This window comes from Nothoprocta perdicaria, unplaced genomic scaffold (assembly GCF_003342845.1).
Source record: "Nothoprocta perdicaria isolate Ctin4 unplaced genomic scaffold, notPer1 scaffold_98, whole genome shotgun sequence".
NCBI lineage: Eukaryota > Metazoa > Chordata > Aves > Tinamiformes > Tinamidae > Nothoprocta > Nothoprocta perdicaria.
This window is the reverse complement of record NW_020456287.1, coordinates 788,960-802,987: the sequence shown is the minus strand read 5'-3', so window position 1 is coordinate 802,987 and position 14,028 is coordinate 788,960. Positions and strand designations below refer to the sequence as shown.

General features: G+C 46.3%; 2 protein-coding genes across 3 annotated transcripts; both read right to left on the bottom strand.

Annotated features, from left to right (window-relative positions):
* Nucleotides 1-3,745: 3,745 nt before the first annotated feature.
* KCNRG (potassium channel regulator) lies at nt 3,746-8,446 on the bottom strand. Of its 2 annotated transcripts, XR_003251594.1 has the most exons (3): nt 6,628-8,446; nt 4,881-5,045; nt 3,746-4,634 (listed from the first exon to the last, which is right to left on the bottom strand). XR_003251594.1 is itself a non-coding variant. In XM_026053319.1 (2 exons), exons 1-2 carry the CDS (start codon nt 7,203-7,205, stop codon nt 6,314-6,316), a joined length of 618 nt encoding a protein of 205 aa, XP_025909104.1. In that variant the 5' UTR covers nt 7,206-8,446; the 3' UTR covers nt 5,202-6,313. The 2 variants fall into 2 exon arrangements, 1 of the variants encoding a protein (XP_025909104.1); XM_026053319.1 differs by lacking the exons at nt 3,746-4,634; nt 4,881-5,045 and adding an exon at nt 5,202-6,353.
* A 356-nt stretch (nt 8,447-8,802) lies between these two features.
* On the bottom strand, nt 8,803-12,455 carry TRIM13 (tripartite motif containing 13). Its single transcript, XM_026053311.1, has 2 exons — nt 12,132-12,455; nt 8,803-10,072 (listed from the first exon to the last, which is right to left on the bottom strand). Exon 2 carries the CDS (start codon nt 10,064-10,066, stop codon nt 8,840-8,842), a length of 1,227 nt encoding a protein of 408 aa, XP_025909096.1. The 5' UTR covers nt 10,067-10,072; nt 12,132-12,455; the 3' UTR covers nt 8,803-8,839.
* Between the last annotated feature and the right edge of the window lie 1,573 nt (nt 12,456-14,028).

Genomic DNA, 14,028 nt, shown 5'->3' with positions numbered 1-14,028 from the left:
CATTCTCTGAAGCCGATTTGTGCTCATTGCCGTTTCCGACCTTCAGGGCTACATTTATCATCCTTCCGACCAGAAAGAAGCCACCAATTAGGGAACCATTGCGTTATGAATGTGCAGAAGTGGAGTAAGAAATTCAACACACATCAGATCACGCCTGCAGATAAAACTTCAGGGGGTTATTTTAGCAGAAACAGCACTATGCTCTAGAAAACAGACATGCAGAGAACAGACGATTTTTTTTATTATTTTTTTTAATAGAAGTCAGATTTATTTAWATTTGATGCGATGACTGGTGATTTACATCCCACCCACCCGTGCGAGAGCGTTCAGGGCTCCAGGCGCCTCTCCAGCCCGGTCCAGACCATCCAGCCCCTCCGTTTGGTCCACCCGTTTGCTCGTCACAACAAGGCGCTCTGCGACTAATTACGGCCCGGCTGCAGCAGGAGGTGCAGCTTCAAAGAGGGAGGCTCCTCAGATGCGCTCGCTGCTTCCTTCGTTCCCAGTCCTTTATTTATGTGGATTACATTGAGCTGACAGATTTAATTGGGCTGCTGAAGATACGGTCAAAGCAGCGGAGTCACTCCCTTCCCTTTTATTGTTTTCCGAAGACACAACAGCCATTCGCATCCGTYGCTGGCGGGACCGAGTTCTCCATGGCTGGGCTTGCTTTGGTCCTTAATACGCTGCTTCAGTAGCGTCTGGGAAGAGATCAATATAATATTTGGGAGGGAGTCGTATTTCCTCGTGATGCACTGTAAATCTTTTATTGTAGATGCTCCCACTGTTTATTGTTAAAAAAATCAATAAAAATAAACCTTGTAAAGTTGAAGCCTGGCAAAAGTTCAGCACAAATCATAGGGAAAAAATAAGAGGCAAGGACTYTCTCTCCCCCTCTTGGATAGTTCCCAGCTTGTTTCCCCATGAATATTCAATAACTTTCCAGCAATCTGGGAACAAAAAATATATATTTTTTGAATTACTCGAAGTTGTGTTTGCTTKGTTGTGATCTCAGATGGAGCTTCTAATTCACTCTAGCTGCTTTATGGTCCTGRATTCCGCGATGGATCAAGTCGGAGCATCACCCGGCCTGTGTGTTGGATGCACCCGAGACTTTTCCCCTGCAGAGACAGGCGAAAGCACCTCAGCCCTGTGCAGTTCACATTAAATGGGTAATTTCTGAGCACTGCAATGATGCTCAAAAATAACCAAATAGGAAACTATCCAAARTAGGTAAAAATAGGTAAGTTGCTCCAGAGCTAACACAGAAGTTACTGCCCCCATTTGCAAGCAAACAGATGTGGGACAGGATGCAATTCCTCATTGAAATCCTCTCAGCCACACCTGCTAATGCCTCATATAGCGCGTCTCAGCCTGGAGTCCTTGACCATTTCTATGAGATTCAAGGAAACGAAAATTGTCTTGGAATTATATGGTAAAAGAGAAAACTTCCCAGCACAAATTGCTAAAAGATCAGACTTTTAACTCTTACCATTACGTCGATCAAAATAGGTTTATTTAAACATCTCTTCTTAATTAATTATACAATCTTACGAGCATTGATTGCTAAACATACAAGACTTTCCTGAAAGAAATTATTTTCCTGTATTTCCTAAAAGGACGAGAGCTCCCAAGGATAACCATTCAGAAAACAGTACTCCAGTATTCACCACTGCAGGGCAAGGGGACAAGGAGAAGGAAGGTGGCTCACGTTGGTCACTGTTCCTCTGGCCATCCGCAGACTGACCTGAAAGTTCACGTGGGAGAGGAACCATCCTGGAGAAGGTGACGAGAACTTAATAACTGTGAAAGAGCAGCCAGAAAGCTATTTAGGAGCTCCGAACTGGAACCAACGCTGCCTTACCTTTTGGGTTCCTCCCGCTCTGGTATGTTACTTGTTGTGCACGGGCCAGCAGAAGAATCTCCCGTGCTCAGGGTAGGTGCAGAGGTGCCCTCAGGGCTGGCTCGGGCCTGCCCCRCCACGGGGCACCAGTCTGCAGCACGTGAGGCAGTGCAGGGGTTGGATGCTTTTGCTAAGGCAAAGGAAGAACCAGAAAGGCAAACAGAGCCATCAGCCATGCTGACGTCCCGGACAAATCATCTTGAGAAAGTTGGCTGTGACTGGAAGAAGCAAATTAATAAATCAGCCCCGTGCTGTCCCTGCCCCGGAGCGGCTGCRGCTCCGGTACTGCCGCCTTCGCCGGCGGCGCAGGGGGATTCGGGAAGGTTCCTCTGGGGAATCGGTGTCGTGAGGAATCGTCTCGTTCAAGTCATGGCCACTCTATTGCTATCAGGCCGGGTTATCGACGYACGTGCTCTCACACTCACTTTAGCAACTGCAGCCACAGGGCAGGAACTTGCTGGGGTGTTTTTGCCCCCAACCAAACTATCACATTCCTAGAATTATATATTTWTGAGGAATAAAAATGAACCCACTCGAGGAACCAGCAACTGTCAGTCACCAGCGCGTGCTAAGCTGCACTAGCACAAGAGTTGTACTAAATATTCATTTTGCACCATGAAATGTGAGTTAAGACCCTGGTTCAACTCAGTGGGGAGGGAAGGAGGGCTAAGTGCAAATATTTGGTTTATTTTTTCATCTACCTTAAAAAAAATCTCCATTTTCAAAGCGCAATGAAAATAAACTCACTACTTCTGCAGTGGGTAAAACAGCATTTGTTATTATAAAGGGTTATGGAGCTGGTCTCAGTTGGTTTATGCTGCTATCAGTGACCACTTAAATCATGATGTTTAAATACAGGCTCAAAGTCCAATTTCTTTTCTTTCACAATATGAAGTTTTCGCTCTCATCTTGCGTTTCTTGCTATTTACAAGTTTCTTTCCTAAAAATATCCAAAGCCACTGATTCATTGAATACTCGTGGTTATTGGTTTGGGGTTTATTTTGAGGCATGGGAACCTTTCTGGCCAGGCAGTCAACGTAGCTCGGCAGGCGCCGCTCGCCTAGCGGGCAGCGCTGTCCTCGTGCCACAGCCACGGAAAGCTCCACGCTAACGGCCCACGGCCCTTCCTGCCCCRTACCGAGCTCCGCGGGAGACACAGCCCCATAATCACCTCTTCTCAACCTGGGAAACYCTGAACAAGCAACGAGAACCCCCTTGTTGCTGGGGAAGTTCTCAACCTGTGTCGCGGGGAAGGGCACTACACAGGTAGGCAAAGGCCCCAGTGCTCTGGGTGGCACCTGCGGCCTGGTCTGCGAGAGATCGTGGGACATTCCAAGCGCAAGAAGCAGAAGATTCCCACTCCCCTCAACTCTTTCAAAGCTCTGCATACAAAGTAATAAATCCACACTTTAAAGTTACCTAAATACCAGATTTTATTAGTTGGCCAAGAAAGTCCAAAGCAGTTATACTCATGTCTCTGGAACTTGTAAAATCACTACTTATCAATCAGATCAAATCCTTGAGGTTTTCACYATCTTCCTTCCTTGCCCAAAAGGGAGGAAGAAAGCTTCTCAATTGATAAAGCTTTATTAACTTCATTAATGCATTAACTCTTCTGCTACCCAAGCCATTTCGGTGTCTTCACATAGCATTGCTCACAGTGAATATTCATTCCTTTTTGCTTTTAAAGCCACTTCTGCCACAGCTTCCCCCTAAATGCGTTTTTTGCTTTGCAAGCATTAAATAAATGCCTTGAACTAAGTCTTCCACCTGAAGGAGGGTTTATCACGTTTTCATTCTTTTTCTAGTTAAGACTCTAAAAATTAGCAGCGCATTCATTAAAAAGGTGTTACAAAATACTTGCTATCAGTGAATTCTCAATATTGAGGAGTAGCCGAATGCTTTTGGAGGGGAGTATCCTGCAAGAGAGCCGACAGCACCGTGAGCGCCAGCGGTGCCTCCCCAAAGCCACTCGCTCGCGGCTCGGGTCACCCAGCAAAGCGACCCACGGTGTTTCCTGATCTCTTCAGCCCAAGTAACAGCAAAACAGCCACTCGGGCGCCTGTTGTTTCACAAGCAGAGGCACTAACACAGGCATTCACATCTGTGCTCTCTCTTCAGTTGCTTCTTCAAACAGTCGGTTCGAGAGTGTTGTGTAAAGCTGTTTCTCCTGATCACATTTAAAGCCTGCTTGCAGATTAGCAGAGAACACAAAGATGGTTTTCAAGAAGGGAAGTCGTTGCTCTATGTGGTTGATTTTTCGAGAGTCTTCATATAAATTTTAGCTGTAGAGAAAAATAAAAACTACCCCCACAAATACCAGAGTCCGTCCCACAAACACAATATTAAATCTGTGGCTCTTTTGTTTAGAACTGAAGAGGGTGGAGCAGCAAAAGGCAGGAAAGCAGTTTTTGTTTCCGGCTGCATTCAGAAATTTGCTGCTTCCCTCCGTGACTGCAGTTCCAACGGCCCAAACACAAGGCGGGCAGCATCCYCCTTCACGGTCAGGGGGAGGGAGCAGCTTCACCGGGGGCTCCCCTCTGCCCGCGCTGCGCCCGCGACGCCCGCCGGCCTCCTCATCCTCTCCAACGTGTAGCACTCGACCCGCTCGCCGCTCGACACCGTTCTGGTGCTCAGGAGGCGAAATCCATCTCCCAGCAAAGTGTCAACCAGCAGGCCGAGCACGTTAGTGCCGTTGATCAGCTTTCTAGTATCGGRCTTTATGGAAACATACCTAAAATGAGAGAAATAGGTTGTTAGGATACAATTTAATACTGCCCTTTTGGTTTTGCTCTAGGAGTTTTGCCATCAGACAGCRCAGGTCAGCGCAGCTGCACGGATCCGGGGCAAGCAGGATTCTGGATTCTTCACTCCAAGATGGATGATACAACTCATTTGCTCATGTAAGAGCAGAATTCTTCAGCTTGGCCRTTTACGTGTTACAGAACAAGCACTTCTCCAGCCCCACAACAGGGCTCACCTCCTTAAGAAACAGTTGGGACCATCTCCATCTCATTTGGCTTCACGGTGAGGAGCCGACTGGCACGTCCTGCAACGTCACCACAGGACTCCAAGTCAGTGACAACAGGGCAACGGAACCAGGTGGAGCCCAGCAGCCTCACGCCCCAGCACACAGGAGCTGTCTCTACAAACAGTAACATTTATTGCAAAGTTGCCTCGTACAGCAGGTCTTACGGTAACAAGTAGGAAAAAAATCATTTTCACATTACCTCAAATGGTTATACTTGATACAAAGCACAGATTTAAGAGTCTATCCAGAMACTTCAAGGACCAGAAGTCATGTAAAAACACTACTACAAAATACACAAGCTGACAGGGTGAAACTGTTCCACAGTTCATAGGAAAGTACACCAAACATTCATGAAAAGCACAGAAAGGGCACAGAGCCCCTGGCACCCACAAAGCCCAGTGAAACTGAAATTCAGTAGGCAACATAATCCAAGTTGACTGGTTTCATTAATCAAGCTACATTTTTCTATTGATCTCCAAAGGAGAAATTTTACCACGYCTGAAGAGAGAAAGGTAAGAACTAGGAATTCTTCTTGCAGTATTTAAGTTGTCATAACCTACTAAAGCAACTGTTAGCCCAATAAAATTAAAAATAAATTACAAAATTAAGGTTGGCTACATAAATATAGGGTGCTTTAGGAACAAAATACTACAGTGCTCCCTCTACCTATTTAGCTGAAGAAAGTTAAAAGGAAGATAAACTTTGCTGAGTTTTTTAAATTAATCAAAGGACTGCTGCATTAATTCCTATATGGAACAGAGAGAATAGCCCCGCTGGAATCATTCCAGTAAAACTTCCATAAAATTCCAGATGTTCTGATAGCCACACAAGACACGCTAGGCTGTATTTTCTTGTACTAGAACATGTGTTCATACAATGGAGATGTCCAAGAAGAGTTTATTTAGAAAACAGTAAACTATAGTATTAAAATATGATGCTACTATCACAAAAATCTCTGATTTTCAGCAATTTTAAAAACAAAAAAAAGGCTCTAAAGTCTGTAGAAAACCTACTGAGAAAGAAGTCTACAGAAAGAGACCTGCTGAGAAAGAAACCTGTAGAAAACCTACAWACTTACAGCACAGCAGTAGAGAAACATACAGTTTTTCTATCCCTTTTCCCTCCACCCTATAAAAGACACTACAAACTTTCCCATCCTTGAAGATCCACTTAGATCCACTCCTGTTTTTCACCCCTGTTTAGCCCTTATTTTTCCCTCTTTTCCATATGAAATCCTAAGAGACCATAAACTAGTCGCCATTTCACTCGTCTTTCTCCAGTAGCTCATCCCTTATTTGTTTTGTTTTGCCTTGTATTTGCTTTGCTTCATCATACTCGGTGTTTGTCAAGTCTTCTAGAAGGTCAGTGATGTTGTGAAACTCTCAAGTGTAAGAGAGAGAGCAAGGAAGAGACGAGAAACATCTGAAGGAAAACAAAACCATCRAGAACAGTATATTTTAGAAAGTCAGGAATATTTTTGAGAAGAGACAAAACAGTAAAACAAATCTGGTATTTCAGCACTGGAAAAAACTGTAATATTAAAGAGGCAGAAAGAAGGAAATGTATTTCTTTTCTCTCAGACAATTAATTGTTCAACAGTTTCTTTAAAATAAGTCCTATAGCAAGCAGCCTGTGCATCAAGCATTACAAGCCACRGAGCCATTTCCATAATGGGAAGTCACAGTAGGGAGAATACCTGGCCACAAACTGGTCCCCAGCAGAGAACTCGGTGCCGCACTGAAAAACCAAGTCGTGGTGAGAAGGTCTTTCCAGAGGCAGCGGAACAAGTGGCTTCTGAGAAGGGAAAGGGCTGTTCCAGCTCTGTCCCAACTGCTGGTCCGTAAACACTGTGATCTGCTCAGCAAGGGCCTCCACGGTGCTACTGCAGGAACCAAAGATCCGGAAAAAGGCCTGCGCTTCCTGGAGGAAAAAACGCACTTCCAAGATCTCCTGCCTCGGCTTCAGCAAGTGCTCCTGGCCCAGCAGCTCAGCCAGAGTGTGGAGCTCATAGAATTCCGCCTCTCTCCGCAGCCTCTGGTAGTCGGAAAAATCAGCGGGCAGAGAGACCTGAAGAGTTCTCAAGAAGTCCATGATGTAACTGAACAGCTTTCCGTCTCTGTCCACAAAAAACTCCCCRTTCACTTGTTTAAACTCACGGTCCTCGTTGCTCAGCATCCGCGCTAACCTGGACTGGGGGAACCGCTGCAAAGTMGAAGCCCGGGTTACAAATCTCTGCCCTCCCACGCTCAGAGCGACCACGTCCCGACTGCTCATCGTCGTGTCACTCCGTCAGGAGCTACGGCACCCGGCTCTGCGTGGCTCTGACTCGGTCCTTCCTCAGCTGCAAGGAAATGGGCAGCTGCTCAGGGCTTTGTTTGAGGTGAGGTGAATAGCAGCACTAGGAYTCCCAGGCAACAAAGATGTAAATACCACATACGATAGTTTTGTTTGCAGGGTTTGGTTGCTTGGAAACTTTGATTCTTGGAATTTGGTGTCTTATTTTTGAAATGAACAACTTCCAGGTCTACTGGGAGACACTAAATTGATCATCACACCTTATTAAACCTTCAGAGAGACAAAGAATATCCCCAAAGTGTGGCACAGTCGCTTCCTGGAGTCATAAGATATTTTCATTCCATACACTGTTGTTCATAGGATCACTATAAAAAAAGAGGCTGACTGGAATTCAAGCCACATATTTCAGTATCATATACTCTGCAGACACCTGAAGCTTAATTTCACATTAGATCATTCCATTATCCTACAGGCATGTCAATCTCGGAAAAGTCAAATCATTCCTGAAATAAGGTACATGGAATCAAATGGAGCGCTAAAAGAGACTATGGATGCTCCAAGGCTAAAGCACTGGCAAATACCAACAACATCCATGTTCTCGKGACTGTGTCCTCTGTTCCAAGAAAACATTCAGTCTTTTTTCCTTGGCTCTGGGAATTACAACCTGAAGACCCAGAGAGGGAGGGAGAGACACTGCCCCATCTGCCCTCGTGGCTGGGGCTACTGCACAGGCTGCCCTGCCTGGCTGAGCCRCTGTGTGCACAGCACCAAACCGCTCACGCTGGGGCCTGTTTGTCAGAGACGGCTTCCAAAAAATCCATGGATCTAACAAGGCAGCTCAGATATCCTAATATTTTCATGTTGGAAAAGTAAACTGCAAGGCATGTTCTTCTCTTATTGCTCTTCTCTTACCAGTCTTTCCTGATTTCTCTTCAACCCTACAACCGATTCAAGACGGCTGAATGCCTGAAAACATGTTTGTGTGTAGCACATATAAACAATAACCAACACCTACAGTGGCATGAGGACAGGAGACAACTATATCTGGCTAAAGCCAAACAAAACAAACAAAAAATATCTGCTTTAGTGAGAAAGAGGTTCCAAAACATGAATTAATACACTCAGCATCTTGCAATGGATGGACACTCTTAACAAGTCCCCCACATACTATCCCTCTTCTCACTTGCTAACTGCTTTTCCTCTTTCCAAACCACCTCCCTGTTAGGAAAAAATATTTATGCATATGYTTTTTAAAAAGTAACACTTATTATCAAAGGATATACAGTATCTTATTCCACACTTACGTTAACATTAGACTAAGTACACAGTTTTGCCCTATATTTTTGTAAGTAAAATTATTTTCAATTAATAATGTTTCCATAATCACCACTGCAATAAAAATTCAGAAATTATATGTTTTTCAAAGCTCCATTTCACCTTTTGATTTAATCAATGTTTAAAACTATGTAAACAGTAGGAATATTTTGGAAACATTTTAAATCTTTAAAATGTTTTCATTGGAAATCTTTTTTTAAAAAAAAAAAAACACTAATTTTACAGTTTTACATTTTCTTCACCAGATCTCTGTTACTTCTTACATTTCAGAAGGGACTTCACAACAATTTATATTTGCACACAAACTCTGCAACGTTATCCAGTACCACTAACGTATAGCTTTTACACTTTTCTCTTAAAAGTGAAGCTCCATCTGCCATCTGTTCCCAGTAAAAGACTGCATGATCTGCTATTTCCACTGTATCTGCCAAATAGGACAAGCTAATTGTAAAGAACTGAGATTTCCAGTCCTGGAGATTGTCAACAATAGACTCCACAAAGGACGTTCTGGTGACAGCAAGGATAAGCAAGAAAATAAGAGAGGTCACTATAAACCTGGACGAAAAGACGGAGGGAATCTTGAGTTTAACAGAGTTGTTCTCCTGAGGCAAGGAAAGCTTGTCCACATCAACTAGCTTTATTCCATTCCACTGGCTGGTGTCAAAGTTCTTCATTGTAGGGCTGATGTCTACGTTGGAACACGGTAAAGGAGTTTCTTTGAGCACCTTGATTTTTTCCCTGAATTCCTGCATCTGCTGCAGAAATATAATGGGTTCMGAAACATCCTTGAAGGCCTCGGCAATGTTAAAAGCCATGCGCTGCTCTTGCAGGATCGTGTTGAGCTTATTGATCTCCGGGTCGTAGGCCTGCATCACTGCCAGCTTCATGGTCTCAAAGTCGGAGAGGATCTCGTTTCGTTTCTGCTCCAGTGTGTGCTGCAGCTTCTCRAAGAACTCCTTCACCTTGTCCGAGTCCTTGGTGAGCATCTGCAGAGCTTTCCTCTTGCTGGTTTCCAAGGTGTCGAGGCGGGAGAGCGCGTCTCCGCAGCGCCACGTCTCGAAGCCCTGGAAGAGGGTTTCGAACGCGCGCTTCTCCTGGGAATAGGCCTCCTCGATGGAGCAGAACACGTGCTTCGTGTGGTCCCCGCGGGTGGCGCACACCCCGCAGATGAGCTGCATGTCTGTCCGGCAGAAGATGTTAAGGGGCTGCCCGCTGTGCACTTTGCACACTGGCATCTTGGGAGTCACTTTGATTTTGTTGTATTTCTCCACGATACCCTTCAGGGAATAATTGACTTGCAAGCTGTTGACTCCAGTAACAGGAGTTTCCTTCCTGCACGTGGGGCACTTGAAAGGGGATGGTCTCCAAAGGACGTTCCGCACATTTCCCTCGAGTATTCCTTCCAGACACTTCCTGCAGAAATTGTGTGAGCAGGGCAGGACCCGAGGATCATCAAACAGGCTGCAGCAAATGGGACAGGTGAGATCTTCCTCCAGGAGCTCCATYATATCCTAGAAAAGGGAATAAAGAGAAGAGCACAACTTTTAAAATGGCATCTACCTTCTTCCTCCAACATCCTTAAGATGAAGCCTCAGCTGGAGTCACGCAACCACAGCCCARCTCGACTTGGGAACCTCATGAAGGGGTGACATCCCTTGTGGCCACCTAATGGCAGGCACCAGGACAGCTCCGTGTCCGAGCACAACCATTTTCTGACTCTCCGAAGTGCTGCTGGAAAAGGCTGACCAAGTCCAGCATGGACTTGCAGCATCAAATGAAAATACAATTCAAGCCTTAAATCCTTCTGCCCTTACACAAGATGCAGCGACTGGATTTTCACTGAGCGTGCCAAGCTGAGGTACCCTGCTAGGCTTTGATCATGCTCTACTTGCTCAGCTCTTCAGCACCTACTGCTTTAAACACCAAGCACTGCTCTTTAAGAAAGACATGTCAAAAGGTGGCTGAAAAAGCCAAGTGTCAGAACCTTCATATCTTCGCAAAAGATGTGAAGTGACTTTTATTTTTCCATTTGCCAGACAAAGGTGAGTGACTATTTGCTTAAACCCTTTTTCCTCTTACTCCCACAGTATTAGTAAACAGTCAACTAATTAATGTTGAGCAGTTCAACACAAAAAGAAAATACTTTATATATATACACACACACACACACACATAAATGACATATCACCCCCCCAAAAAAGTCTAAAAAGCTCTGTAAAAATGAAGTAGAGAAATGAGCTCTTCTAAGCAGCTTCAATACTACTAATAAGGTTCCAGCCCCCTCTTCATCAGGGACAAGAAATAGGGAAATATGTGTTTGTTTGGGGTAAGCAGAACTTGAAAAAGTTGCCAACTTTACTGCTCAACCACAGGACGAGGGTTTAGTTCTCCATCTTTCTGTATTTGGAAATTCCCAGTACAGAAACTATTTGTTCTGCTCTACCTCCTCGACCAGGGAGGATTTTTCTTTTTAATTAGGGMGCAGGAAAACAGGCTTGGCATATCTGAGTACTGCAAAGCACTCCAGAAAATGCTTACTACAGGTTTAATTGAAAATGTAGGCCAACAGTGAAAACTTTCATGCTCTTAAAAGCACAAAAACACACATGAAAAAGTTTCATCATCCAAACGAAATTTTCCTGGTGTATTCCAACCCCATTTATCCAATTAAATAATTATGCTTGGTAAACGCAACTGAATTCTGAATTCAAAGAACATTATATGACCTCATTAAAAGCTAAAGGTTAAAAAATAAATAAATGGGGAAGTCTACGAGCATATTTGCTTTTCCTCTTGCAACAAAGCCGGGAACACTAAACCAAGAATGCTAAAACCACGACTTGTTGGAACAGCTGAATCAGCTTGGCAATTCAAGGTTATTTTTCAGCTTCCATCTTCCTTCTCTTCCTTAAAACACTAACTTCAAAGAATACAGTTTCTGTGGATTAGAACAGCCCTTTTATTAGCAACYTGACAAGCTCAGGAGTGACTATAGCTCAGACTCCAACACCTCTGAGCAGTTCTCTGYGCAGCATCTGACGTGGGCACGGGTGGCCCTAGGACCTGTCGCCCTGACAGAGGGACACAGTGGCTGTGCTGTCTTCCTTCCCCTGAGCCACATGAACCCCTGGGGCTGCAAACCCCAAAGGGGCAATTTTTAGTTTCATCATTCAGAAGATGCAACTCCATCCATAAATGCAAAAAAANAAAAAAAAAAAAAAAAAAAAAAGGCGCTCCATAGCTTAATTCCACACTCCAAATGCTGCATGAGAGACAAATTCATAGAGGATGTTTCTCAACACAGAAGCTGGGTTTATCAGCTAGCAGCAGGCAGAAGGCAAATCAAAACTTCACCAAACTGATCACAGCATATGAATTTCCTCAAACCAAACAAAAAAGACGTCTCGCGCTGAATAACAAGTCTCCTGCAATGACAAGGAAGCATTCTAAATAAAGCCTGACAGCATTTCTACAAACAGGGAGGCTCCTCGGGAGCAACGCTCTCCCTTGCTCTGCAAAGGCCCTGCTCCTTGCTCAGGACCTGCTAGGAGTGAGAGACTTCGCTAGTACCTTTCCAACCGGCGCGTTGATTCAGCTTCAAAAGGGCTCCGCAAGACAAGGGCAGGAGGCAGGCGGCAGCTCCTCCTTTTGGCAGCAGCAACGTCCTGATTCTGCCCTCGGCACCCGCAAGCCAAGTGGGTTTCACTGGGTGCCGCCGGGCGCTCTAGGTGTTGGCGCAGGCACCAGGCTGGGGAGAGCGGCCACGATCTGCATCACTCGCTCCACGGCCAACGTCTTCCAAAGCCCCGTGCGGACACAACGCGCCCGGCTGTTACCGAGATGGAAAGGCCTGAAAAAAAACAGGCAGTGAAGAGTTAAGTGCCCTGGCAGTGACAAAAACACCATGTCRCTGGCGGGGCCCTGCCAGCCCACCYGGCATAAGGGCAGCACCCCAAGCGGTAACTCAGCAGCAGCCCCTTTATCCCTCTCCTCGCGCAGGGACTCCCAGGATACATTCCCGGCGCTCGCTGGGGGCAACAGGGTGTTTCCTGCGGGTCCCCCCCGGGGTTACTGCTCTCCCACTCGGGACTGTGGGGAACGCCCGCAGCCCCAGGCTGCCCTGACGGGGACGAGAAGGGGGATGATGATGATGATGATAATAATAATAATAATAATAACAACGACATTAAGAGCAGCCCCTGCCGCGGCCCGCGCACAAAGCGCCCCCGCGCGCCCTTCCCGCCGCCACGGCCGCTACTCACCATGGCCGGCAGCGGCGGCGGCGCGGGGGGCGGCGCGGAGAAAATGGTGGCGCGCCCCGCGCCCAACCGCCAGCGGGCAACGGCCGCGCGGGGGCGGCGCGCGCCGCGGCCAACGGCCAACGGCCGCCAACGGCTCCGCCGCCCCCCGCCTCCGCCCCGCGCCCCGTTCCTCTCCTTCTCCTTCCCGTTCCCCGCGCCGCTCTCGCCTGAGCTGGCCCGGCCTCCGGGGCGGATTCAGGGGAATGGCCGGGCCAGCGAGGCGGAGGTGGAAGCGCCCAAGCCCGGGCTGCTGCTGCGCTCGATCCCGCCTTGGTGGCRGGGAGGCTGCAGCCGTGAGGATCTCCCCGCGACAGCAGCTCCGGCCGCCCGCCTGGGCACGGGCTTCTCCGGTGGCACCTTGGCTTCTGCTGGGATGTTTGCAGCTTTTAGAGCTTTTTCTTTTCTTTTTCTTTTCTTTTTCTTTTTTTTTTTCCTGAAAAAGATAGTCTAATCCATCCCTGCAGCTACCAAAATTATATTCAAGTGATATCCCGTGCTTGCACATTTACAGCTTTCAAATGTCCCCGTCTGTGCTTTCCCAACAGCCATTTTCATATGAAGAATTTCCTAATTTTACTGTTCTTTTTTTATTCCTGTAATTTTGTGGTTATAGATTTTCACAACAACAAGAGATTTTATATTCCTCACACATTCTAAGTTAATTTACTTCTGATACCATTGTTTTCCCTAACATAGAGCGCATTTTATCCTCCAGTAATCCATTTGGCTGCCATTAGCTCTTTCTCCTTGTCCTGCTCTAGTCGGCCTCTTTATAAAGAAAGAGGGAGCCGTGTGGGCATAGGAGTGGAGAACTGGCTTCCTGGGATGTCTTCTCTTTGGGATCCTTTGAAAATATTATTGTGCATTCTTACCTGGGCTTCCATCTGTCAAAATTCACAGCAGCCTCAATATTGCTTCCTACGCAGCCGCAGGGTTTCTGTGTTCATAGAATCATAGAATGCCAAAGGTTGGAAGGGACCTCAGAGGTCATCGAGTCCAACCCCCCTGCTCACGCAGGGTCACCTAGAGCATGGGGCACAGGGCTGCATCCAAGCGGGTTTTAAAGATCTCCAAAGAAGGAGACTCCACAACCTCTCTGGGCAGCCTGTTCCAGTGCTTTGTCACCCTCACAGTGAAGAAATGCTTCCTTAAGTTCCTGTGGAACT